The sequence below is a fragment of the Podarcis raffonei genome, chromosome 3 (assembly GCF_027172205.1).
Source record: "Podarcis raffonei isolate rPodRaf1 chromosome 3, rPodRaf1.pri, whole genome shotgun sequence".
Lineage (NCBI taxonomy): Eukaryota > Metazoa > Chordata > Lepidosauria > Squamata > Lacertidae > Podarcis > Podarcis raffonei.
Window position 1 is genome coordinate 66,324,267 of NC_070604.1, and position 27,204 is coordinate 66,351,470.

A 27,204-nucleotide genomic window follows, 5' to 3' on the forward strand; every position below is an offset into this window, starting at 1 on the left:
AGAGGAATGCTGTTCAATTCCATTCATCACAAAGTATCTACATGCATGCTTAAAAATTACAAAATATGCACGGTGCAAGGTCATGGAATCTTATGAATTGCGCAGGTATCTTCATCAAGAAGCAGACGTCCCCCCCTTTTTTAATGTTGAACTAGTTGCAAGTGGTTGGATCCCAGACAATATTTGCATAGGAAAGATGAGAATTGTAAGAAGAGGGATTTTCATTTGCTTAAGTGACCCTATTGTTTCTTAAACAAAGAAAGAAGAAAAAGTTAATATTACATTAATATTCTTAACTACTTCCTAAAATACTGATGGTGTTTCAACTGAAGCTCACTAATCCGAACCAAAAAAGGACATCTATTACATTCTTAAAATAATTAGGATAGAAAGTTGCTGATTTTCCCATGAGAGCCTATTTTCTTCATGGGTGAATTATTTAAAACCACAGCCACCTTCAGCCACATTGACTGATTGCTAATTTCAGTGTGACTTTTTCAGGGCAGTGCCCTACTTCTATTTAATAGTACTAAGAATGCAGATTCAGACACACCATCCATTTATATGCTGTATCTGGGCCAAGTGAGCCATATTCACTATCACTGTAATATATTAGGTTTGGTTTTCTGAAGGAACATAAATCCTACTAAAATATGACTGACTTTTATCAGAACTATGCAACTCGTGGAGCAAAATTCTGCCTGCAGTTTTACAACAGGACTAATAATATGACTGTATTTGCTCTTATTATCATCTGTGTAAATACCAGAATTCAACACTTAAATCTCTTGTTCTATTTGTCTAAGAGCAAATGGATGTTTATGGGTGACTTGATGAACATATGCTTGCTTTTGGACTAACAGAATGAGAGATCCAATGTTGATTTCTGGGTATTTACAGCAAAACAACACACTTTTAAAAGCAAATGAATAAATAATATATAAAAGCACCTGCAAACATATAAAAACAGTCACCTGTGCTCACAGCCAATATGCACATCTATTAAGTTTTTTAAATTAGTAAATTGATGTGGAGGAAAAGTGTTAACTTATTCTGCCGCCGCCCCCCCCCTTTTCCTCAGCATGTGGCCCTTACTCTGGAGCTGCCGAGGGTTTTTTGTCATAGAGCTCCACATAAGGTAAAGGTAAAGGTAAAGGACCCCTGGACAGTTTAAGTCCAGTCAAAGGTGACTATGGGATTGCTGTGCTCATCTCGCTTTCAGGCTGAGGGAGCTGGCATTTGTCCACAGACAGCTTTCCGAGTCATGTGGCCAGCATAACTAAACTGCTTTTGGTGCAACAGAACACTGTGACAGAAACCAGAGTGCACAGAAACACCGTTTACCTTCCTGCCACAGTGGTACCTATTTATCTACTTGCAGCGGTGTGCTTTCGAACTGCTAGGTTGTCAGGAGCTGGGACAGAACAACAGGAGCTCACCCTGTCACAAGGATTCGAACCGCCAACCTTCCAACTGGCAAGCCCAAGAGGCTCAGTGGTTTAGACCACAGCGTCACCCACGTCCCTTTAGAGCTGCACATAATATAGATTTGGCCCCTAGATCTGAAGTATTAGAGTTGCCTGGAAGTTTAAGATCCTTGCAACCTTGAACCTTCCTAAACTTTATGCTGCACAAAGCTTTGCTGGGAGGCGTACAAGCTTCTACACTCAGTATTGGCTTAGAGGAAGCCAGTAGGAAGCCAAACAATCCAACTCAGCATCATGAGCAGCTCGCACAGACCCTGGCAATGCTTTAAATCAGAGGGCAGGTCGATGAAAAGGGCAGTTACGCCTTGCCAATTTGCCCCCAAGGCAACACTCGACAAGTAAGCATGGAGGCCCAAGCACTGGCTTGGGAGGTATCTATAATTGTATTCAATTTCAGGTATATCAGTACAAACAGTGGAAACAAACAGAAATACCAGCTGCTGCCTAGTAGCGCACTACAGAAGGAAAACCCCTTCAGGCTTCCTTTTTATGAAATGAAATGGTGCCAGTGGGAAGCTATGCCTAATCCAAAACAACAGGGAGTAATCCTTAGGTTTGCACCATTTCTTTTTGTATTGGATTTAAAAAAAAATGCCTGTGAAAAGCATACATTGTTGTTGTTGTTGTTATACAACATGAGGCATCTAAACAAGTGCAGCTTGTAGAAAACTGGCAGCCACTTTGACTGTGGCAAACGCACTGTGAAACAGCAACGAAAACAGTTGGTTGTCTCTTTCTTCATGACAGTGAGGAGTGCGATTGCTGGTTCTCCGCCCACACACGCACGTCCCTTCCAAGCAACCTCTCTGCCTTCACACTTTCAACGCCCTCGCCGAGCATCAGTACTTTTAATTGTTGCACAAATTGCCAGATTCAGAGCAAAACTACAAGGTTACCCTATGACAAAACGAGCTAGTTCTGTAGGTTTTAAACGTGGATTAGTGGCTTGTGTGCAGTTATTTTACCTAATCTTAATAGGTATTTTTAGGTTGACTGTTGAGATTTCAGGATTGTAAACTGATATTTTATTGGTGGGGAAATGATTTACCAGAATGGGGCGGTAAGGGACTCCAGTCTCCAATGGTACAATTCTTTATTATAGCTTAACAGTTCTTGAATCACTAAGCCCCGCCTTTCTTTTGGTTTTTTCATTTGAAGCTCCCCCCCCAGCCTGGGGAAATATTTTAGGCAGAAATCCTATGCACACTTTCTTGGGATGAAGCCTCATTGAACTCAGGATGGCGAACTTCTGAGTAGACTCTGTACTATTTTTGTGAGCATCTTGCATCTGATTGGCAGAGCTAACAGCTTTGCATTCAAGACTAGAAATACTTTTTTAAAAAAATGATTGCAGGGAGGAAGAAAGGATGCTGAGAAACAATAGTTGAGGAGGGCTAATCCCAAAGATCATGTTTCTAAGATAAATTTTAGGACTATTTAGTCTTTGGGATGCTTTATATGTTTTATATTTTTCCCATTTTCAAAAACACAAAAATATACCTTGGTAGCACATCTTGCTAGCCTCTCATGTCTAGCAACTTCCTACCAAAAAGTAAGCAGAAAGCAAATAAAAAGAAGTTTTTACATAAAATTTTAGGAAAAGACAGTGAAATTGGGACTGCCTACTCAGAGGAGAACTTAAAAGGAAATTATGAGTGGTGGTGAAGAGGTAGTGGGGGGGGGGGTCAGTGAAGTGCCCTATTAGGAGCCATCCCAAAAGAAAAATAGGCAGCAGCTGAGTTGAGTGTGGCTGCCCATTTTGTCACACGCATCAATTTTATTACCTGTCAGTAGCAATCAAGTGGTATCTGAATCTTTTTGAAATAAATAAAACTCCCATCATCCCTGATCATTGGCCATGCTAGCTGGTGAGGACCGCACTTTAACCACCATTTAACTATTGACACTCTGCAAAGCCCTATAGCTTTAAAAGAACAAGTAAGGTCTCCTGAATTCCTTTGTTTTTTTCTGTTCAAGTTCCCAGATTGTGGAACTCACTTCCTAGAAAGATTTAGCAGCCCACTCTCTGTTAAAACATCTGTAGTTCACTTAAGTTTTTGAAATCTGTCTTTTATTCTGCTGCTGTTTTTCATGTATGACATGGTTTAATTTGTATTAAATTGTTTTATTGTGCTTGAAAAGCAGCATGCAAATGCTTTTATACGTGAGTGTGGCTGCAGTTCTATGTATACTTGCAAAGAGAGTAAGGTCAACCAAATGCAATCGGACTTACTCTGAGCAGAGGGTTGCATGGGCTTGCACTGTAAATAACAACCTAGACAGGGTTTGACCATAGATCTGCCCTGGAAAGCTTCCTCTTTAAATATTGGTTTGAAATCACCAATTCCTTGACTGCAGTTTTGATTAGGTTCATACTATAAGCAGAGTGAGAGAATCACCATAGATGCCCTTAGGGCTTAAAGACTAGTTAAATCTTCATGAAGTTCTGCCTGCATTGATCTGTTTTTACACCAGATTTACTCTAAGGTTGCACATTGACCCTTACAATGGAACCCATGTACATTTTGTCTCCTGGGTGTCTGGAACAATTCTTGCAACTAACTCCTTATCTTGTAGCTTAGGTCAGCTGTACATTCTTTATGGTAAGTCTCATTGATTTTTGTAGCACTCTGCTGCTTTGAGAAGCAAGCAGATTAAGCTCTTTAAGGGACAGAAAGAGTTGCTGGTATCATTCCACAAGGATGCCGCCATTTCTAAGATGCCAACATAATCTGTTTCTTTAGCAACATGACCACACACATTAAAAATTAAATGCAGACTGACTTGCATTTGCACTTAAATTAAACTCCAAGCTATTAGTCTCTGGGGGACAACAGAAAGATTTGGAGAAAACCACTAAACTATGATCCAAAGAGTTTATGAGCTAACCTTTACAAAGTCAAAAGCTCCTCACCCAAGTGATTCATTTGAAAAGCATTAAAGTGGGTCTTATCAGATAAATATCACCAATAAAAATATGTCCGTCTGTATTGGAAGGGTTTAGAATTCTTTCTCGTTTTTAGCACAGCCAATTTGCCTTGACAATATCACAGGAGGCAAAGGATTATTTCCCTATTGGAAAAACATGTTTGTGTATGAATAGCATAGAATCATAGAGTTGGAAGAAACCACAAGGGCCATCGAGTCCAACCCCCTGCCAAGCAGGAAACACCATCAGAGCACTCCTGACATATGGTTGTCAAGCCTCTGCTTAAAGACCTCCAAAGAAGGAGACTCCACCACACTCCTTGGGAGCAAATTCCACTGTCGAACAGCTCTTACTGTCAGGAAGTTCTTCCTAATGTTTAGGTGGAATCTTCTTTCTTGTAGTTTGGAACCATTGCTCCGTGTCCGCTTCTCTGGAGCAGCAGAAAACAACCTTTCTCCCTCCTCTATGTGACATCCTTTTATATATTTGAACATGGCTATCATATCACCCCTTAACCTCCTCTTCTCCAGGCTAAACATGCCCAGCTCCCTTAGCCATTCCTCATAAGGCATTGTTTCCAGGCCTTTGACCATTTTGGTTGCCCTCCTCTGGACACGTTCCAGTTTGTCAGTGTCCTTCTTGAACTGTGGTGCCCAGAACTGGACACAGTACTCCAGGTGAGGTCTGACCAGAGCAGAATACAGTGGCACTATTACTTCCCTTGATCTAGATGCTATACTCCTATTGATGCAGCCCAGAATTGCATTGGCTTTTTTAGCTGCCGCGTCACACTGTTGGCTCATGTCAAGTTTGTGGTCAACCAAGACTCCTAGATCCTTTTCACATGTACTACTCTCAAGCCAGGTGTCACCCATCTTGTATTTGTGCCTTGGTCCTTACAGTGGTACCTCAGGTTATGAATGCTTTGGGTTACAAACTCCTCTAGCCCAGAAGTAATTGCTCGAAGTTGTGAACTTTGCCCCAGGGTGAGAACAGAAATCGTGCGGCGGCGGCGCAGTAGCAGCGGGAGGCCCCATTAGCGAAAGTGCACCTCAGGTTAAGAACGGTTTTGGGTTAAGAACAGACCTCTGGAATGAATTAAGTTTGTAACCCGAGGTACCACTGTGTTTGGTTTAAATTAGATCATCGCCTTCATGAGTTGCGCTTGAATCCTCAGAAAGGTTATTATAGAGCTGGAAAAAAGGTGCAGACAAGAGCAACCAAAAGCATCATGGCGATGGATCAGCTCCTCTTATGAGGAAAGTCTTTAGTTAGAGAAAAGGCAAATCACAGGGGACATTATAGAAGTGTGTAAAATTATGCATGATGTGGACAGAGAACCCCCCCCCCAACTCTAGAACTCAGAGACAAGTGAAGAAGCTGAAAGGTGGAAGGTTCAGGACATATGAAGTCCTTCTTCACACAGGGTATAGTTAACTATGGGATTCACTACCACAAGACGTAGTAACGACTGCCAAGTTGGATGGCTTCAAATAGGGATTCGACTAATTTTTGGAGGATTAAACCAGCACAAAATTAATAGACACACAGCCATGAAACACACTGGGTGACCAATAGCCTGTCATTGTCTCTTAGCCTAACACCCCCAACAGTGATACTGTGATGATAGAATCAAAAGGGGGAGGGAACCATATATGCCACCTTGAGCTTCTTGGAGGAAAGGTGGGGTATGAATCTAATAAATGCAGTTATGGCTTGCATATTATCTCCAGTATCAGAGGCAGTATCCTTCTGAATACTAGCTTCTGGGGAACATGAATGGGGGAGAACTGTTGTGCTCATGTCCTGTTTGTGGGCTTCCCATAGATGTTTGGTTGGCCACTTGAGGAATACGATGCTGGACTAGATGGGTTGTTGATTTGATCCAGCAGGGCGCTTCTTATGTTCTTATGCTTGTCTGAAGCCATGTTCAGCTTTATAGATGAAAACCTGTACCTTGAATGGGGCTTAAACATGCCCTGGCAACCAGTGTAAGCGAACAAGGACTGGTGTCCTTTAGCAAGGATGTAGCTGAGCACTTCTTTGGGCCTGGGAGTTGGAAACTTTGAGAATAAAATTTTGCAGTACTGCAAGTGGGGACGACAACAAAATGTTGCATTGTATAGTGCTCCTGTTCAGGATTCCAGACAGCCAGTCATGCCCTGTTCCAGGATACTCCACTCTATGCCCCTTGCCCTGTGTCTTCCATCCCTGCTCCCACTTAAGCAGCAAGTTAGGACTCCCACCATTATCTTTAATACTTCTGCACATCTTGAAGTTTCCGCAGACTAGTTAACACTCCCTTCTTGAGTGTTGTTGGCTACAAAAGGGCTGCTACAGAAAGTATATCAGCCACCATCTCTATAAAGTCTAATTTTCTGCAAGTGATTTTGAGTGCTGTACCAAGCCAGATAAATAACAGAAAGTTATATTACATAGAGGTGATGTGGGAGACGAAGCATATATTCTCATAGTTTCCTCTAATACATCATATTGAAATGACCTTTTGATTTGCTAAGGGGCATCTGCTTCAACAAGATCAAGATGCCTTTTGACATGCTCTCCTTCCTCCTTTTGGCTCCCTCTTAATAGCTTTCCCTTGCTTTTTTAAGTGATGGATGGGCAGATAGAGACGAAGTCATCGAAGGGTACGAAGCTGAAGCAAATGGGGGCATCACAATCAAGCTGCAGTCTCCGGACGTCGTGTCATTCGATGACTATTTTTTGAAAATACGGCTGGAAACCAACACGCGCAATCCCTGGTTCCCAGAATTTTGGCAGCACAGGTTCCAGTGTCGCATTCCAGGACATCCTCTAGAGAACCCCAACTTTCAAAAGAACTGCACTGGTAAATATATACATATATTATTATTATTAATTTCCAAACAAGAGCTTGCCCTGCCCTGCCCATGTGTCTTCTCTTTTTCCTGCTTGTGCATCGCAGTAAAAGCCTACATGAAATCATGGAGGAAACCCCATCAAATCATGGTGGGGTGGTAGGCAAGACGCTGTGTCAACATGGGGCAATCTCGACTGTTCCTTGATGAACCGAGGAACTCTGCCCCTGGCACTCCAGAGGTGATTGTTCAATGATGGGATATCTAACTGGTGTGTTAGGTCGGACTTTCCCCATCGTGGTGCTCTGCATATGTTGTTAGACTCCAGTCTCCATCAGTTCCAGCCTGCATGGCCTAAGAGTCAGGGCTGATGGGAGCCGTAATCCAGCTGCATCTGAAGAGCACCACATGTTGGGGGAAGGCTGCCTGAGATGTCCTCTGGCTCTGTTTAACCGGTTCTTAATTGGTTTTTCTCTCCTGTCGCAGCAAAGCAGAAGTTTTTGTTTGATTCTAAAATGAATTTGCAGGTGGTAAAATAGGAGAATAGAGTGAAAACCTGGCTTGATTGCCGACAAGGCCTGAGGCATTTTTTCAGACTTTCGCACATGGTGCTGAAACTGCCTTTGAGCATCTATCCTGCTGTTTGTGTGCACATTGTTAAAGCAGTGAGAAAGCAGGCAAGAGCCATTTTAAAATTAATTGTGCAGTAGAGCCAGTGGACACACCCGCTACATACATGGGGAAAGCAAAGCAAACAAAAACCTGCTTTCAGTGAAATGTCAAAAAGACAGTGAGGTTATAATATATCTGGTGAGCTATCCCTCCTCCCAACTGAATAAATTGTTTTTTATGCCAAGGCAGACCAATAATCTATCTAGCTTAATATTGTCCATACTGATTGGCTGCAGCACTCCAGAAATTTACAGGAGAATCTATCTTAGCCTTTCCTGAATATTAGGGAGACTGAACCTGACTGGCACCATTTGCATGCAAAGAATGTGCTCTACCAATGAGGTGCAGTCTCTCCCTGTTATTATTTAGAGACAATCCTATGATCTCTAGGAGAGTGGGCTTGGCACCCCAGGTCTCCCCCCTCCCCATTACCACCAGTAGGATTGTTCTGCATGACAAATGGCCAAAGCTCTTCTAACCCACTGGGATAGGTGTCCCCCCCCCAACCAGCAAGTGCCCCCATACTGAGGGGGTGGAAATGACAGAAGGAGCAAATAAAAAAGCTTGTTCAAAAATATATAATTTGGGTTTTCAGGGGGCATTGTATGCCCTGCATTTAGAAAAATTGCTTGGACAATGTGCAGGTGTACTCAGCAAAATCGCATATTAAAATGTGTACATTAGTACTAAAATGCCAACAAACTGATAAATAACAAGGACTAAAATGTTGGTGAGTTTTCATGAGGAGTTTTAAAAATTCACAGACTTGTGGAGAAATGTGGCAAATGGAAATAAAGTTTTGAGGGAAAGGGAAAATGGAAAGCAGAGTGAAACTGAAATGGACAGATTCACCCATCCCTATCACGGTGGCACTTTACTTTAATATGCTGTTTCTTTCCAGGAGTGATTTCTCAGGACTCCTGGCAAGGAATTAAGGACCTCTCCTGTTTTTTGTCCCTTTACAGAAACCCTTTGACTCTGTCCCATCACGTAACTATCATGGGTAGTAGCCATTGATGTGCAACAAGTGTGGAGTTCTCCCTGTTCAGGGTTCCAGTTGCTCCATTTCTCTTCTCTGATTTCTCATTTCCCCATTGTGTTGTCAGTGTTCTGAGCCCACTGTGCATACTTAGCCTTCACTGGGCTATTTGAGGTTGTTTGGGATTTTTTCCCCCCTTAGGTTTTTCCTTTTTTCTTTTTCTAAAACCCTTTTTGTACTCTCTGCAAGTCTCATGGTGTCCCCTGGGTCTAGGTGACACCTCCCTCTTGTGTGTGGTGGCACCCTTTTTTACACCAGTAAAACTATTTTCCCCTTCAAGATTAGAAATAAGAGGGATTCATAGATCTATTTCCCATAAACTTTTTCTTATCATTTCTGAAAAGCATTCCATGCTAGTTTATATATTGAGGGGGGTGGAATATATTTTGGTGAGAGACAGGAAATGCAATGTAAATGTGTGGGATCCCCCCCCATTTTATTCAAAGTAATCACAGAAATATGCTGTGTTTGTACATTTTTTTTTTGCTCCTCTGAAAAGGCCCAGCACAGCTGATTTTTTGTTCTAAGCACTAATTTTAACCCCTTATTGATCAGAAGAGATGGAATTAATATGTGCAATATGGGGTTTTATGTTAGAAGCCTAGATGCAACACTAAAGATCAGGGATAGCAAATTAATGGGCCCAGCTTTACCTGCCTAGATATCTGGCCATGTCTTTATGACACACCGCTCATGGCTGATGTGCCCCATGCGATTTCCCTTTCAGATCAGCCCCACAGGCTGCAGATGTGATCTTCATTTTAAGCTTCCTTGTGAATTGTGGCTGTTTGCGAAATGGAGTTGTAGCTTTGGACTTATGGAATGTGTCTTGGTATGCAATCTGTACTGTGGCTACTGGTTGGTTTACTGGCACATTAAAACAACAACATTAAGTGGGTCCATACAGGAGGAGATTGCATTATCCACCCTGCAGCTTTCTGTCACGTCTTTGAAATTAGCATTAGTCTTGTGTTGGCACTGTGTCCCTTGAGCGCCACTGGAAAGCGCCAATGCGCTAACCAAAGCTAAGGACAAAACACAGCATGGAACAGATTGCATGCTAAGGTCTGCATTGCCTGTGTCTAAGAGCATCAGTCTTGATCTTAAACAAGCTCGTCATGTTGAATGATGTGAACAGTCACTCAAGGGAACAGAGATCTCAGGAACAGAAAAGAATGGGATTTTATGTGCAGACTAGAGAGATGGAAGAACTGAATTAACCCTGAGGCTGAACAGAAAAAGAGCCCTGCTGGATCAGGTCACATGCCCATTTAGTCCAATATCCTGTCCTCACAGTGGCCAATCAGATGCCTATGGGAAGCCTGCAAGTAAACATGACTGCAAAAGCATATTCCCCACTTGGGAAAAGCAGCAAATGGTGTTCAGAGCAAATGGTGTTACTGGAAGTAGTACACACTCATCATGACTATTAGACATTGACAGCCTTATCCTCCATGAATTTGTTTAAATCCTTTTAACGCCATCCAAACTGGTGGATATTACTACATTCTATGGCAGCAAATTCCATAGTTTGAATTATGTGCTGATCTTGTAACTGGTTCCATTACTACGCCTCTAGGAAGGCTAATTCTCTGTCTGGTAGCTCACAACAGAGAGCTAGTGTGATAGCTTAATCATGATGTGTTACTAGCTGATAGTTCAAATTGAGCTAACCTTTGTGAGGCGGTTGTTCACCCAGTTAGCCAGAGGTTTCTTATTTAGAAACCCTCACAGCGCTTCCAAAGAAAAAGGAAATCATGAGTACGTTGAATGAAAGGTTTCTTGCATGACACTACTGACTCCATACATTTTATCAGATACCTTGCAAAAGTATATTTAATAGTATTTCATATTTAACTATATACACAATAGTATTGAATATCTGAAATATTTTGCAGACAGCACGGTGCGTTTAACAGATGATGGCTCCTAAGATATTTATATATAAATAATAATGATGTGCTCAAATTCAGGAGGGTAAAATGTTGCACTCAACATTGGAAATGTTGATGAGTTTAAATTTCAAGTATTTGGTAATACCTGCTTCAACTCGGTATTCTACATGTTCCATGGCATAACTGTAATTAACTGGGAAGTGTTAATGAAGCAGATGTGCAGGGAAAACACACATTGCTGTGTTCAGATGTGTATATGTATGCTGATGTCAGCATTTGATGAAGACAGTAGTGCCATTTTTTGATAATGGCATCCAGTGGACTACTGGCAGCATTTTAGGGCTGCCACCCCTTTATTATTTTCCATTTTTTAATGTTGTGGGGGAAAACATATGAGGGATTGTCTCTCCAAATAAATATGTAGGATTTGTGACAGACCTGTGAGGAAGGTGGACTCATTTCTGTCCAACACTGCTGAAAGAAACCCAGCAGCGGTTTCCCTCCATCTCCTTTACCTCAGGAATGAGGAAATCTCATTTCTGTCAACCTCTGCAATAGCTACCATACAAGCTTGACCTTCATTTTTGCTTACCTCAATTTTTGATAACTAATTTGCTTCATTAACTGGGTTGAGGGCTTGGCATTAATTTCACCTTTTCTAATATTATCCCTTGGAAATTAAGTGGAATAAATATTAAGATGCCTGTTTTTTCCACTGAGAGTGAGACATTCTAATTTTAACATTGAATAGAGGCTGGTGACACCAATGTTCGTGTCAGCTGAAGGATTCCAAATTGTTGAATGTTTTACTTTCCCTAATTTTCCAGCTGTGTATCTGAGCAAGAAACAAGTTCATGGCAGAGAAGAATGATGTGCTCCCTCTTGTGGGCAAAATCTAGTTCTTTCTCCTTTGTGAATGCTATTTGAGATACAGTAATTAATGTGTGTATCTGGATCTCTTTCAATCTTGAGACATGAAAAGGTAAATTGAAGTGGGCTGGACTCAAAAGGACTATAGGTCCATGCAGTATTTCTTGTTCATATTATTTGAATACAATGCATTAGTAACTGATTTGAATAGTTGCTTGAATTGAAACTTTAGGCTATGCCATAATTCATTGAAACTACAAAATCAACACATTCTTCTCCATATTAGGTGGCTCAGAATCCTAAAAGTGTTTGTGCCAGCAGATAAAATGGTGGAACTACATCTTGTTTCAAAATATCCCATCACTATAGAAAATACTCTGGTATCTAAACCATTGGGGAAAATTCACTTCTGTCCTCTCACCTACCACTTACATTCCCTTCTTATTGATAATTAATACTCATTTCTGGAAGATTGATGTTCCTGGTTCCCATATATTGGCTCCTCAGAAGGACTTGACTGTGTTTCCATGGGCTTTCCATGAAGGGCTAGAAGACTGAACATCCCCTTTTCAGAAACTTCCCTAAATCTCAGTTCTTTATGGCAAAGCAGGAGGTTTCAAAAGAGCTGGAAAGAGGGAAAGGTGTCCTTTTCCTTCCCCTCTCTTGAAACTTCTCCCACTCTAGAAACCTCATCCACTGAACAGCAGGATGTATATGATAAAATAAATACATAAAATACATAGGCAGGTAATATTCAAGGTTTGTAAACTAAAAGAAAAAAGAACACATGACCCTTAGTTCAGTGGTTCCTGTGTTCCATGGAACACTGAGGGTATAAATTTCCCCCTCTCAATATTTTACAATATTTGTTTTAGACAAATTCATTCTCTCGGTAAAGGAGAAATTCACCAATTTCTTGGAAGTGGGGCTAACTATTAGTCATGGCACAGACTCTTTCTCCCTCATCTCCCCTAATTTGTGTTGGCTCTAGCATTGTTCCAGGGCACTGTAGGTAGAAATAGGTGGCAGCCACAAAAGAAGGTGGAGAATATTCTGGGAAGTGGAAAGGGAGCGAGAGAGATTTTTGAATTTTTCTCAGAAAAACCTTTTCTAACAACTTCTGGCTCAACTTTGGTTGTGGGTAAATACATGGCATGTTTAGGGTTCATGGAGAGGAAAGTAGGGAGGGGCGTACTGGCCTGTCAGTCTTCCTTAATATCCTAGAGGATGTCAAAAGTGTTGGCAGATGTTATAGGAAGTTTTCAGAAGGGACGAAAGGAAAAATACCCCAGGTACCCTTTTCCAGTCTCCAGAGACTTTCCTCCACTGCTGTAGAGAAATAAAGTACATAGTTTTGGGGCTGAGAGCTTGGCCAGAACCTGCAGCACAGCACAGCAGGGGAAGGTTTCAGGAATGTATGTAAGAAAGAAAGAAAAATGTTTGTGTGTGGTATCCCCCAATATTGAAAGCCCCAAACAGCAGTACAAGGCTGCTGTTGCAGGCTTACTGTAGTGCTAAAAAGGGGCATTCCTATTAGGGACAGCTGGAGATATGCTGTTGAGGGTTCCTACTAGTAAATGTATAATATCTTCCAAGCAATATTGTTGTGTAGCACCCTGCTTGTGGTTAACGCTTAGCTGGAATGAAATATTCAACGCAGCAATAGAGAAATTAAAATAATAATTTATTTGTCAGACAAATAAATGATAGGCACAGTGGTATATGGTTACCTTCCAGCCCTGATGGCCAGCACTTATATTTCCTCAGCCCAGCCCCCTTGCTCCTCCTTTGGCTGCCTCTGTCCAATCAGCCTGGTTGAAATTCCTATTGGCTGTTTGGACTTCCGGGTTGGCGCCATCATCTAATGGCGGATTCCCTCCGAGCTCCGGAGGGAATCTGCTCAACAGGGGTCGGGTTCTGCCGCGGCGGCGACGCGGGGACCCTTAGAAACCACAGGCGCTGAAGCCTGTGGACCTGGTGACTCGGCGGGCACCATTTGCGCCCCCCGACCCACAAAGAAGCCTTTTTAAAGGCTTCGGAACGGGGGACGGGAGTGGCGTGGTGCTGAGAGTTCGACTGCTTCCCCTGCTGAGTGAAGCCGCAAGCCATGGATGGAGAGCGCTAACTTCTTCCTTTGAACATTTGGATCAAAAGTAACAACCCGTGAGTAACACGGTAATTGGACTTAAAAGGGAAATTTATTTCTGGGAATTCGGCAAGATCGGGCAAGGTGCTTAAAAGGAAGTCAGCCTACCCGCCTTGTAAACATCGTAAAGCAAGGATTTTATTACTAAGGTTGTGTGAATGCCTTTCTTTTTGTGGAAAAGAGCAATTAACTTTATATTGGGCCAATTTAAGTGACTGTGCTGGAGGATAAGAGCTAACATTGAGAACAGAATTCACCCCTCCCCCAAAACCCGGGAGCGATCCAGAGAGAGCCTGCGGAAGAGGTTTATAGATTTTGACAGCTGTCAAACTAGCTGTCAAAGTTGGGGGGGGGAAGGAGAACTGTGTTTCTGCTGTCTTTGCTGGTTACATTTGATACAATTTGGTAACAAATTGTTAGAAATAAAGAAGAAAAGGTTAATTTGTCATTAAGTAACTAGAATCCCTCTAGAGGGGGTTCAGGACATTACAAAATGGCTGTAAGTGGAAAAATACTGGCTGAACTGGAAAAGACCTTTCGTCTCTTGGGAAATCTACAGGAGCAGACAAATGTTTTGACTATGAATGTAATAACAATGAAGGGAACAGTAAATAAAATTGCTGAACCTGGAAAGGATATGATTCAAGCTCCTGCAGATGAACAGGGAAGTGTTGTTGCTGATCCAAAAATCCTTATAGCCAAACAGGAGAAAGAGTCTGAGTCATTTGAGGTGCCGTTTAAAGAGGAACATGAGAAAGAAGGAGGCGCTGGGATGTTGCTGGGATGACTAAAGAGAGCCTGTTAAGTTGGAAATAATGGAAAATAAGAACATGACGATGAAAGTTTGGTTGGAAGTGAAGAATGGAAATTGGAGAGATCTCCTCTTATGGGGATCTGAAGACATATGGAATACAAATATGGCCAATGTAGAATTTGGAGCCTTTGGGACATTTGGACTTATGAGAAGTAAGAAACAAGATTTTGGCTCCATTGTTAAATATGGAGGTCTGGCTGGAAGAAATATGGACCTTATTGGAACAGAGCCTCTTCGAGATTCGGAATTTAAAATAAAGGACTATCAAGAAAACCGGCAGAGAGAAATTGAGAGAGGGTTAAGTGCCTCGGATGTGAGATCGCCAGGCTGATTTTGGATGGACTGATGGACTTTGGTTGGGGATCGAAACCGGGAAAGGGGGTGGTAGGGCTTCGGGAATCCAAAGGGTGTAAAAATATAATTCTGTTTTAATTAAGTTGGTTTTTGCCACTAACATAAAAATGGGGAATTTGGGGAGAGATTTAGGGCCGACCTTAGCAAAAGATTGTCAAGAATAAGTGTTGGTGTATAAAGACTGAGATTTTTAAGTTTAAATAGGTTAATTAAATTGATGGGGGAATTTAGGAAAAGTATGTTAAGAATAAGTTTTGAAATATAAAGATTGAGGTTTAGAAGTTAAAATTGATTAAGTAAATTGAATTAGAGGAAATAAGGTAAAGTGGGGGGGACAAAAATTGCTGAGCTAAAAATTGGAATTGGAATACAAGAAGGGCAGGTGTGGGGAAGTCAAGGAAATTGGGTATGGAATGTAATCAAGGTAAACTTTTTCAACTGTTGTTTTTTCTTCTTCTTTTCTTTTTTCTTTCTTTTTTTCTTTTCTGTTTTTCTTTTATACTCTTTTTTGAAAATTTTAATAAACATAATTAAAAAAAAAAAGAAATTCCTATTGGCTGTTTGCTAGAACCAATCATAAAAGATACACCCATTTCCTATTACCTTTTATGGGAGACAAAGAGCTATATTTCCTTCTATCCATAAATGGCAGACAAGTAGCCATATATCTTACATTTGCCTCGACAAGGCACCTTAATTACCAGATCACCTTTTGCCCCTGTTGCCCCTGCATTCCAAAACAAATGGCTAAAACAAATGGCTCGTGGTATTAAATTCTATCTAAACAGAGATCTTGGGTTCACATTCTCACACACCATCAATGAAATAAGAATCTAACATAAGAATCTAACATTTCTTACTTTCTAAATCCTTTGCCTAATTACATTAAGCCAACAAATCTCATACATAACATAGATAGCTTTTTAGAAGAAAAGGCCTTTGCAAAGTAAAAAGGAACTCAGTAAAAAACAGCTTCAAAAGAAGCCTCTTCAGTTTATACCCCCCTTTCCCAGCCAGCTGCTTTTCCCATTAGCTCTTCCCAAAATTTATTGCCCTTTAACTCTCTCAGTATACCTTAAACCTTAGGAAAATATGGCTAGAGTCTAATGAGAGGCACATGGTATTATTTTCTGTTAAACAATAAATCTTACTATTTACCAACTCTTAATTAGTGTTTTTGCAGCTTGATTGTGAATATGTAGGGTCAGTGTAACCTTTGTTCCCAGCCTATAATTCCCTTTTACAACTTTGAGAAACTTGTCTCCTGCTACTGCTATAAATCAGGGGGGCCCTTGTTCAGGAGAGCAGGAAGATAAACAACTGCCAAAGTACTTAGCCAGCTGGTTTCTGCCTGGCATGAAACATACAAATATTTGCAAATATATCTTTAAGCTCATTTTAAAATACAGGCCTTGATCAGATGCCTCAGTTGAGCTTCCTAACTCTATATTCTATGTAATACAGACAAAGCTATTTAAATGTCAATAACTCTGCTATTCAGGTTTAAAGTGACATTCCAAACCCACTGAATCTTTTAAATCAATATAGGTGCTTGATTTTAAAGGTACTTCTTGAAAATACATCAAGTACAGGGTATTATATAACAAATCACAATAAATAATAGTATATATGCATGAGGATTTCAGACCTAAAGGCCTCACACTCAAAATCAAGGTCTCTTTATCTCTTCAGAAAATATAACAATGTATTATTTTTATATAGCCCATTTCAAGGAGCTCAAGTAGGGGGGTGTACATAGCCCCCCCCCATTTTTACCATCACAACAACCTATTATAACAGGTCACTGCTCATCACACTTTTGCTGCACAGATACTTGTATGATGGCACCTCGGTAAACCGCTTTCCAACTTTTAACAGAGTTGTCATTTCCTCGGAACCAGTGAACAGTAGACTGGAGTTATTCTGTGATAAATCACTCAACGATGCCTTGCTATCACAGTCAAGAGATTTATTACCTGACCGGTCATAAAAAGCATTCTGGTAGCAAAGTATTTACATTCGTTAAAGCAAACAGCTATTAACAGCATTCTTTCAGTTAAAGTCTTTCGGTCTCTTCAGCATGGCATAATTACAGGAACAGTCCATCATCTCATTAGCAGTCCTGATGCAGCTCTCCTTCTCAGACGTCTGCCATCTGCCATCAGGTGTCAGGCAAAAGCGAAACCGATCGTTCCTCCTTTTATAGGCATGCTTAAAGTGCCACAAATGTTATGGAACCTGGAACCTTCTAGAAACTTCTATCTGTTTCTGCCAGAATGATTCCCTAACACAAATGTGTGAGGCAGGTTGTGCCAAAAGAGCATGATAGGCCCCACCACCTTGTCTTCCTCTTCTGGCAAGCAACTGCCAGTAAGCTAGCACTGAGGCACTGTCCCAAGCCACATCCAATATATAACCTACTATTATATTACATGGGGCAGTTTTGTTTTCAGTATTTAGAATGCAGATCCTTTAACAGTTATTGTGATTCTACTCTCTCGTTAACAAGGCAAACTTGAATTATGTCAATGGCTTTGAATGGGTGGGTGGGCAAAGCCTCTGTTTTCTTGGCAAATAAAGTAATACTTCAGAGCACTGGAATGAAACCACGCTTATTTAGTGACGTCTTGGATGTGACGTCTGCAGCCTTTTGAACTCATTATTGCTTCAGGTGCCCTTCAAGCTCCCAGATGCTTAATGCATTTCAGACCTCCTCAAAGTGCTTGTATGATGCATTTTAATTCCAATTGTTGCTTGCAGAAAGGTGAAGTTTATTGTATTCCAGCTAAAAAGGAGCTTGACTCAGCATATGGCAGGGAGCACTGATTTTGTTTAAGTCTGTAGTATGCCAAGCAAACAGCTTCCTAGCACTGAAAACACATTATAATGTTATGAGTTGGGTGAGGAAAGTAGGCTATATGCAAGATCCTTTTAACCCCTAGATCTAGGAAGTGTTAAAATATAAGCCACAGTGGGTTCCTGTGTTGAGCTGATTGCCTGGGTGATGGCCCATTCAGAAAACAAAAGAAAGGAGGTTCTGTGCGAGATGGCAAATGGTAGAAAGAAAAAGCCTGAGTTGAGAGCTGGAGAGAGAGAAAGAGCCATGTTTGATTTCTGAGACTATGAAAGAAACAAGACCCTTTTGGAGTGCTAATGCTGTGAACCCCTCCATCGTAGGCTCAGGCTGTATATATGTGTAAAAAAAACCATATAGCATAAAAGCACCACAATCTCTGCTGTGCCTCATTCCAAAAGGAAACCTGAACCCTGAGTAAATGCCTGGAAACCCTGGAATCTCACACCACTCAGAGATTGGTGTGGCATGATATAATGATTTCAAATAATTTCTCTTTTTATATGCATCTGGTACCCAAGGATCATTTTTCTTTTTCTTTTACAATGTATACAATATTTTCTATATACAGTATTTTCCACTGTTTTGTCCCTTCCCCCCACCCCAGTGGCTCCATAAACTAGTCTGATACCAGATGGGGAACAACTGAAGCTGCCAGGACCACCACTGACCTCATGGCTGAACAATGATTTAACCTCTGGCTACAGAATCCAAAAGTCTACATACATTTGCCTGTCCACTGGCCATAGTGTTTCAGTTGCAGTAACAATCTGTTAATCATTTTATTTAGAGAGTAATAAGATATCTTGGTAACAACACAGCTTAGCTCTGTTTGGATGGCATCCCAACGTGTGGAAGAGCCATTCAGACGGCACCAACTACCACACATTCAGTTTAAGGTTTGCAGGAGTGCCTGTGTGCAAAACCATTCTGCATAGAGAGCTCTCGTTATTATGTTATCCACTTGGAAGATTCCAAGATCCTCTGTGAAAAGAGGCCCGTCCTTCTAAATCATGGTTTAAGCCCAAGCAAAGCCTTGGGATCACCAACTCTCCTTACTCTGTCCTTCTCGCACATGACTGGCAGAAGGTCTTTGCCAGTGCTTAGTTTCAGTTTCACAAATTTTCGCTTGAAACCAGTGATTGTGGTTTAAAACAAACCCTGGTCAATTTCAAAACAAGCCAAACTGAAACCATGAGTTAGGAAGCTGGCTTGTTTAGTTAACCAGAGTTTGTGATAAAACACAGTCTCTAGTAACTATGTAGTGACAAACTGAGACTCTGTGAAATGGAAATGAAATCAGCTGCACAGGGGGAGAGGGGATTGGTTGTATGTGTTGTGTTAAAAAATGGTTTAAGGTTACATGCGATCACAAAGATTACATAGTGTTTGCATAGGCACAAAGTAGAAAAAATGCTAAACAATAATATCATCACAGAACTGGTATTTTCCTGTATTTGTTTAGAAATAAACCCCTACTTTTGAATGCTATGTAGGGCATCCAGGAATCACATTCCAATGGAAGGACCCTGAGTTTCCTGCCATGCCTCATTATCAAGTACTTTGAAGCATGGAGTTGACTTGTAGTAAAAACACCGCCAGTCATAGTATGGAGAGCACAATAAAATTAGGCATGTATTAATGCAGGTCAAAACACCACATACCTTTATAGAAAGATTTGAATAAATTAGGAGTAAAATGTTAGTGAGCTGACTATGCTTGATCAGTTGCTATAACTATATTAAGCTTTATATAGAGAATTGTATATATTGTATGATATTATATATGAAAAACTAGTTAAAATTAATAGTAATAATACAAAGAAAGTTGTGTATGCACAACTAGAACTTTGAGCGGTGGTTCTACTCCAGCAAGGCTTCATTGTATAGGTTAAACACATCTGAATAATTCTGACTCTCATGCATGGTTAACATAATGCCTTCAGCTCTAATGTAATGAAATTTGTCATCTGATGCTCCCAAAAGAATGGGAAACTAATTCACACTTTATTATTACATATATTAATGAGTTGAGCCCTCATGTTTCTTTTTAAAAAGTGGCATGTTCTTTCAAGGGAAAGTCACTTGTTCCAGCGATTAATCCCTACCAGCAGTCATGTTTACTGGTCATAAAAAGTAAGTAGTAGTTCTGTAGCAAATGAACATAGAAGGGAAGTTAATTAGAATTTCATTTTCTAATGCTTTATATAAATAACAGACTGAACCTAGTACAGATATGCTTTGACTGTGCTGTTCTTACCCATTAGCTGTTGTGTTTAGGTAAAGCTAAACAGTTCATTTGCATCGCAGTGCTGGATTGAGAGTTAAACTCAAGGCTGGAACACCTCCAGACATTGCTGAATTAGAACTTCCATGATCCCTGACCACTGGCCATTGTGGCTGGGCTGTTGGGAGTGGGAGTCCCACAGCCCTGCTCTAGATCTTTGTGTCCATAACTACAGTGATTGTTATCATTCACAAAGACTCGAATACAGTCTGGAGAAGATGGGCTGGTTCCCTGTTTTCTCCAAGGACAGGACTAGAACCAATGAGTAGAGATTACACAGACTTCCCACGGGCATCTGGTTGGCCACTGTGAGAACCGAGTGCTAGACTAGGTGGACCTTTGATAGGGTTGCCATATTTCAAACAGTGAAAATCCAGACAGAAAAGTTGCTGAGCTTTTTTTGGCAAAAACAGCACTGCCTATTGGGCTGTCATACATTTGCCCAGACACTGCTGCCAAATGAAGTATTCCAGATCTGTCCAGAAAATTCCTTTCAGCTAAGTATCACTAGAAACTTCCCAGTGGTGAGAGCAGTTCAACAGTGGAACAGATTGACTCAGGAGCTGGTGGACTCTTTCTCGTTTGCAGTATTTATGCAGAGACTGGGTGGCTATCCATCAGGGATGCTACAGGTGCAACTTGCATTGCAAATCCTGCATTGTGAGGGAGGGTTTGACTAGATGATCCCCATGGTCTCTTCCAACTCTGTAAATCCAAGTAATTCAGACACACGTTGCCTTGCTTGCTGTTAGCAGCCCACGTTTTGCACCACCACCTCTCTGGTTGTTGCAGCTGTTATTAGCTAGCCAAAACAACTTTTTAGGGGGGGAATTGAAGGTTGTGTTGCAATCAATAACCACCACTATCTTCACAACCTCAATCAATAGCACAGTGTGAATAGATCTGGGACAGTTTAATCTCTACAGTTGCAATAGAACGCATTGATTAATTAATGTTTTCAATTAACCTCCTTTGTAATGTAAAAAGGAAAGGCTCTGACATCTCAATTTGAAACAGTTGAGTGTCAGCTCCATGTGATTCCTCCAATGTTACTTCAGAAATGCTTTAAAACTTCTACCCATATGACTTTGCTTTAGAACAGAGGGGCCTAACCTTATTCAAGCCAAGGGTTATAGTGGCCCACAGTCAAAGTTTTTTATGTTTTTACAAAATGATAAATTGAGAGGGGAGTTGTCACAAAAACATTTGTGTATATAAGGGGAGTTGTCACACACACACAAATCAAAATGGGGAGCCTGCAGAGCAAAAAAACAAAACCCCTTTGGCCTAATGACACCACAGTGGAAGACCCATACCAACACTAAAATAATAATAATACTAATAAATTTATTTATTTTTTTAAATAACAAATGGGGATGAGTCTTGGGAGTCCACAGAAAGCAATGGCAGATAATCCACAGCCAATGTATACCACTGGGCTGCAGGTTATCTGCCATTGCTTGTTAGCATGTTAACATAACATGCAACTGATACCTATTCCACTGGGAGATGCTTTGCTTGCACTGTTCTGTAAAGAAGCTTTATACTTTTCCTGGAGCAATATTTGAGCAGCTATGGAGGTGATGCCATTGCACTGAAATTCATTGTGATTGACATACAAGTAACAGTGCTCCAGTCTGAGATATCAGAAATTTTAGGCTGTGAGCATGGCTGCTGAATGGAGAACATTGTTTTTGTCAAATTTACTTGTGTTTGAGAGCAACCTAGGAGAGCAACCTAGCAGTAATCACCCACCTTGCTCAAGATATGACTAAGGAGAGCCTAAGTGTGCTGTTTGATCACTTGGTCCTTTTGCCTAAATATTAAGAAGTTTCAAATACCTTCTTTCTTTTTTTGCACAAAACACAAAACTTTCAGATATTTACATTACCACTGCTAGACATTGATACATATTTTCCCCAAAAATGTGGCGGAGGAGCACGCAGATGCCACACATAATGAAAACAACACTTTGATGCTATTGGGGATGATGGTGTACTTGATACTAAGCCATAGGTGCAAGCAGAGTAGACAACTTTGCATAATAGGCTCATAAGGATCATAATAGAATTGTCATATTTTCTGTTGCATGAAAACAGAGATAAAGAGCTGTCCCGTGAAGGATTAAAGAAAGAAGGCTGACGTTTTGGATTTATCTCTTCTGGCATACGGCACAATTGAGGGGCCCCTCCAATACACGAGGGAGGCTTTGAGAATGGCACAGAAGCACTGAAAGCGAACATACGAGTCTTTTTTGTGATCGCATGTCTTCCTTTCAGTGATATGTATGGGGACATCTTATCATAGGAGAGTAGTGAAAAAAGGAGATGCAGGAGAGGCTAACACTGCATTATATACAAATGGGAATAACAAAATCCCAGACCCTTTTAAAAAGAAGAAAAGGGCAGTCATTTTTGAGGGGGTAATTTAGAAGTGGGAAGCAGCATGTGGGTGTGCACTGAACTTCCTTCACAGGTTCCCTTTAAAAAAAAATCAATGTTTATATATAAATAAGGTCTGGTATTTTTGCATGTTTAAATTTCATCCTATGCAATGTCTTTAACTTATAGGCAATGAAAGTTTGGAAGAAAACTATGTCCAGGACAGTAAAATGGGATTTGTTATCAATGCCATCTATGCTATGGCTCATGGCCTCCAAAGTATGCATCATGCCCTTTGCCCAGGACACATTGGACTGTGCGATGCCATGAAGCCCATTGATGGAAGCAAACTCTTGGATTTTCTGCTCAATTCTTCATTCATCGGCGTTTCAGGAGAGGAAGTTCGAATTGATGAGAATGGAGATGCTCCCGGAAGGTAAGCATCTTGCCTTGTTAATCCTAATTTGTACAAGTGAAGCAAGAAGCTGATACTTGTAACACTAAATCAGGGATGGGGAGGGGGGCCCTGTGCTCCTCTAGTTGCTGCTGTACTGAACTCCCATAAGCCCTAAGCAGCATGGCCAATCGTCAGGGATAATGGAAGTTGTAGTTCAGCAACATCTGGAGGACCGCAGGTACTCCATCTCTGCTATATAGAACAGCAGATGGATAGTACCAGTAAAGGGGAGCAACTTAGCCAACCACCATGTTAATCAACAAAAGAAAAGGCCATTGAGTTCCTTCCTTCATATGATAGTGTTAAAGGTAAAGGTAAAGGGACCCCTGACCATTAGGCCCAGTTGCGGACGACTCTGGGGTTGCAGCGCTCATCTCGCTTTATTGGCCGAGGGAGCCGGCGTACAGCTTCCAGGTCATGTGGCCAGCATGACTAAGCCGCTTCTGGCGGACCAGAGCAGCACATGGAAACGCCGTTTACCTTCCCGCCAGAGCGGTACCTATTTATCTACTTGCACTTTGACGTGCTTTCGAACTGCTAGGTGGGCAGGAGCTGGGACCAAGCAATGGGAGCTCACCCCATCGCAGGGATTCGAAACCACTGACCATCTGATCAGCCTAGGTTTAACCCACCTGTGGTTTAACCCACAGCGCCACCCGCGTTAGGCACCAGTAAAGAAGGTATGGCACAGGTTCCAATGAAGCAAAAATAAAACCAAAAAAAGTTTCATGTAAAGAGCTGTTGGGAGGAAATAATTCATTTTCATACTTTTTTTATAAGAATCTTTTTATGTTAATTACCTGCAGTAGAGGTTTAAAGCTCAGTTATATGAAAATACTGTTATGCTATTAAGCTTCAAATTCACACATTTTGATGCAGCATTCCAACGCAATACAACAAAAAGGTAACACTTTTCCTATAAAAAAAATGAGCAAACACCACTTGTGTAAGAAGCCTCTGGTGGACTCAAAGGCTTAATATAAGGTGTGCAAAGCTGAGCAAGAATGCACTCCATATAAGTTTATTCACAAAGAATCACTCATTTTTATATTAAGAATTCTTAATTACATTTATTTTCTTCATTGATAAAATAGCAGAGGCCTTTATATTTGACCATGTTTCTATACAAATATATTCAGTAGGTATCAAAGCAGAAACAAAATAAAATGAAAGAATACATATCAAAAACATTTTATGCTTTGCTGATTATTTCACAATTGACTTCTTTGATGGATCTAATTACGAGCCACAACTTAAATAAATTCTGTAGACTGTCAGATCGTATAAATGTTTTTATTTTTTGCATACTGTGTGTATCAAATTAATGATAGAAAACAAAGTTCTGTTCCAAAACATGATTCATATACGATATCTAGTACTCCAGCGCAGCATTTGCTAACCAGCCCCAATTCAGATGTTTTGGACTACAACTCCCATCAGTCCCAACTAGCATGCTGTAAAAACAACTACATTTAAAATATTCAAAAAATTAAAGTAAAAACAGCAATAAACTAAAAACAGACTAGCAGGTGCTGAAAACAGTGCAGTGAAGGCACTTACCTGATGTTACTAGGCAGGTTCCCAGGGTATGGATGCTGCCACACAAATTAGGAACTGGTATTGTGTGGCACCTCTAACAGTGGCAGTTCTGCACATCAACATGGTTGAGCAGGCATATTATGGGGTAAGGTGATCTCACAGGTAAACTGGTCCCAAATTGTTAAGGACTTTATATACTAATAGTAACACCTTGAAATTAGCCCGGTAGCAAATTGGCAACCAGTGTTGATACCTGAGCACAGGTGTTCTATGCTGACACAGTCTCATTCCTTTTAGCAATTGTGCAGCTGCATTCTGCACTAACTGCCAACTATGTACTTAAGAAATATTAAGTGAATATATTCCTGCAGATCTTGTGGGCTGGTGTTAGCCATAGTAAAGATCTATAACAAATATTAAAGGGGGAAATTCTTCAGGTGAGACATAAATAGCCCTGAGTCCTTCACTAGCGCATCAAAACAGGCTAATCTAATGTTCCTTCACAGAAGATAACTGGCTTCTGGAAAAAAGATAAATGATGTTTATGCAGCCTGGGGTTTCCAAAACTGGGAGGCTTTTTGAGCATCTGGCAAAGTGTGATAAATAGCTGGCATTTTATGGACAGATTAGAGGCCACAGGTTTGACTGGCCATCTATCTGTACTTCATCAAAACACATTGCAAATTCTAGTCCGGTTTTCGTGTCTGCTATATGCTCAAAAGCAGAACATTAGAATTAGGTTCAGTCAACAGCAGGTGTGTCATTAAGGCTGCAGACTAAGCCCTACTGAACTCAATAGGACAAGCATAAGATTGCAAGGTGACATTACAGATGTAAGAAACCATGTTGTCATGACAATGTGCATCAGGTTTGTGTGCTGCCCAGGGTGGTAATGCATCCTGCTTTAATGAGATTAACCTTCTAATTATTATTATCATCATCATCATTATTAATAATAATAATAATAATACCCCGCCCATCTGGCTGGGTTTCCCTAGTCACTCTGGGCGGCTTCCAACAAAATATTAAAATACAATGGTCTGTTAAACATTAAAAGTTTCCCTAAACAGGGCTGCCTTCAGATGTCTTCTAAAAGTCTGGTAGTTGTTTTTGTCTTTGACATCTGGTGGGAGGGCATTCCACAGGGCGGGTGCCACTACTGAGAAGGCTTTCAGCCTGGTTCCCTGTAACTTGGCTTCTCTCAGTGAGGGAACCACCAGAAGGCCCTCGGCACTGGACCTCAGTGTCCGGGCAGAACGATGGCGGTGGAGACACTCCTTCAGGTATACTGGACCGAGGCCGTTTAGGGCTTTAAAGGTCAGCACCAACACTTAATAAGGCATGCCTCTATTTGAAGTCATCCTCTAGTTTAAGAGCTGTCTAGTCTAAGATCAAGAACTGTAAGAAGGGAGAGCAGATGCCACACAACAGTTGACAACTGTGCAACAGACTGAACAACTGCACTGGTCTAAAGTCTTCCTTGCCATGATGATATTTTTGTTTTTCTATTTAAATTATAGCAATTCTTTCCAAATCTGTATCTATACATAGTGTTATGAGTTTTGGGGTGCGGGGTGCCAGACCCCATAATCCCTGGATCTAGCAAGTGTTAAAAACTAATAAAATCTTCTAATTCTGGGAAATAGCCAAGCTAGTTTCCTGGTGAGGTGATGGGGTTTAAGGGGCTCAGTGTAAGATAGCAAATGTGTGGGGTCCACTCCCTCAACAGAAAAGGACAGAGTTTGGAGCAGAAGTGGCAGTGAAGTGATCTAGAAGGAAAGCAGCAAGCTAGAGAGAGAAACAGAACGTTTCAAAGCACAAGGAAACACAAACCCTGACTAAGTGTCTGGAACTCCTGGAATCTCACACCATTCAGAGATTGGGATGGCATGCAACACTATAAATCAGCTTATGCAAATTTTGTGCATCTTTGTGTCCTGTTTTGCCCACCTTCTTTTAATGATACATTTCCTCTTTTTTGACCACAGGAGTTTGCATTTTATAACAAACTGTGCCTTGTTTCATAATGCAAACTGCAGTCTGGTAGCAAACCATGGTATCAAACCATGGTCTAGTTTGGTTTGATAACTAACTATGGTTTGCACAAACCATAGTTTCCCACATTCTCTGTTGTTTTAAGAGCCCCTAGCAAACTGGGGGAAAGCTCAGAAAAAATTACTTGAAATATTTACATCTAAGCATACGGAAACTGAAGTAAGATGCCCTTGGAACTTTGGGGCATGAAATCTTCCGAAAATACAGAAATGTGAGACAGGAGTTATCTTGTTTCAACCTCAAGGGGAGAGAAAGATTGGGGCACTGTCCTTCTGCTCTTCAGAATCCGTTTGATTTGCCTGCCCCTCATTACTATTCAGGACACAAGCACCTGTCTGGCTTTTCTGTACAGTTTTTCTCCGCATCTGTATGGTTGTGACACTCAAGGGAGAAAATGCCTTTGCCTGAGTCTAAAGCCACCAGCTAAACAGACCAAGCGGCTGCCCCGAAAGAAGCCCGTCTCTTGCAATTTCTAAGCAAAGTAAAGGGTTTCTAGCTGCTTCTTTCTCCTGTCCCTGAATCTTGATCAAAACACTCCTCTGCTTGCCACCCACAACCATCTTTTCTTCTCTATCTCAACAACCGGCTT

General features: G+C 41.1%; 1 protein-coding gene across 3 annotated transcripts in view; it reads left to right on the plus strand.

The window, feature by feature from the left end:
• The window catches only part of GRM1 (glutamate metabotropic receptor 1), a 168,953-nt gene that overhangs the window by 102,679 nt on the left and 39,070 nt on the right, over positions 1 to 27,204 (plus strand). For all 3 annotated transcript variants that reach the window (XM_053382111.1, XM_053382113.1, XM_053382112.1), the window contains exons 4-5: positions 7,029 to 7,264; positions 22,754 to 23,000. In XM_053382111.1, coding sequence (XP_053238086.1) covers positions 7,029 to 7,264; positions 22,754 to 23,000 — 483 coding nt within the window. The remainder of the gene's footprint in view (positions 1 to 7,028; positions 7,265 to 22,753; positions 23,001 to 27,204) is intronic.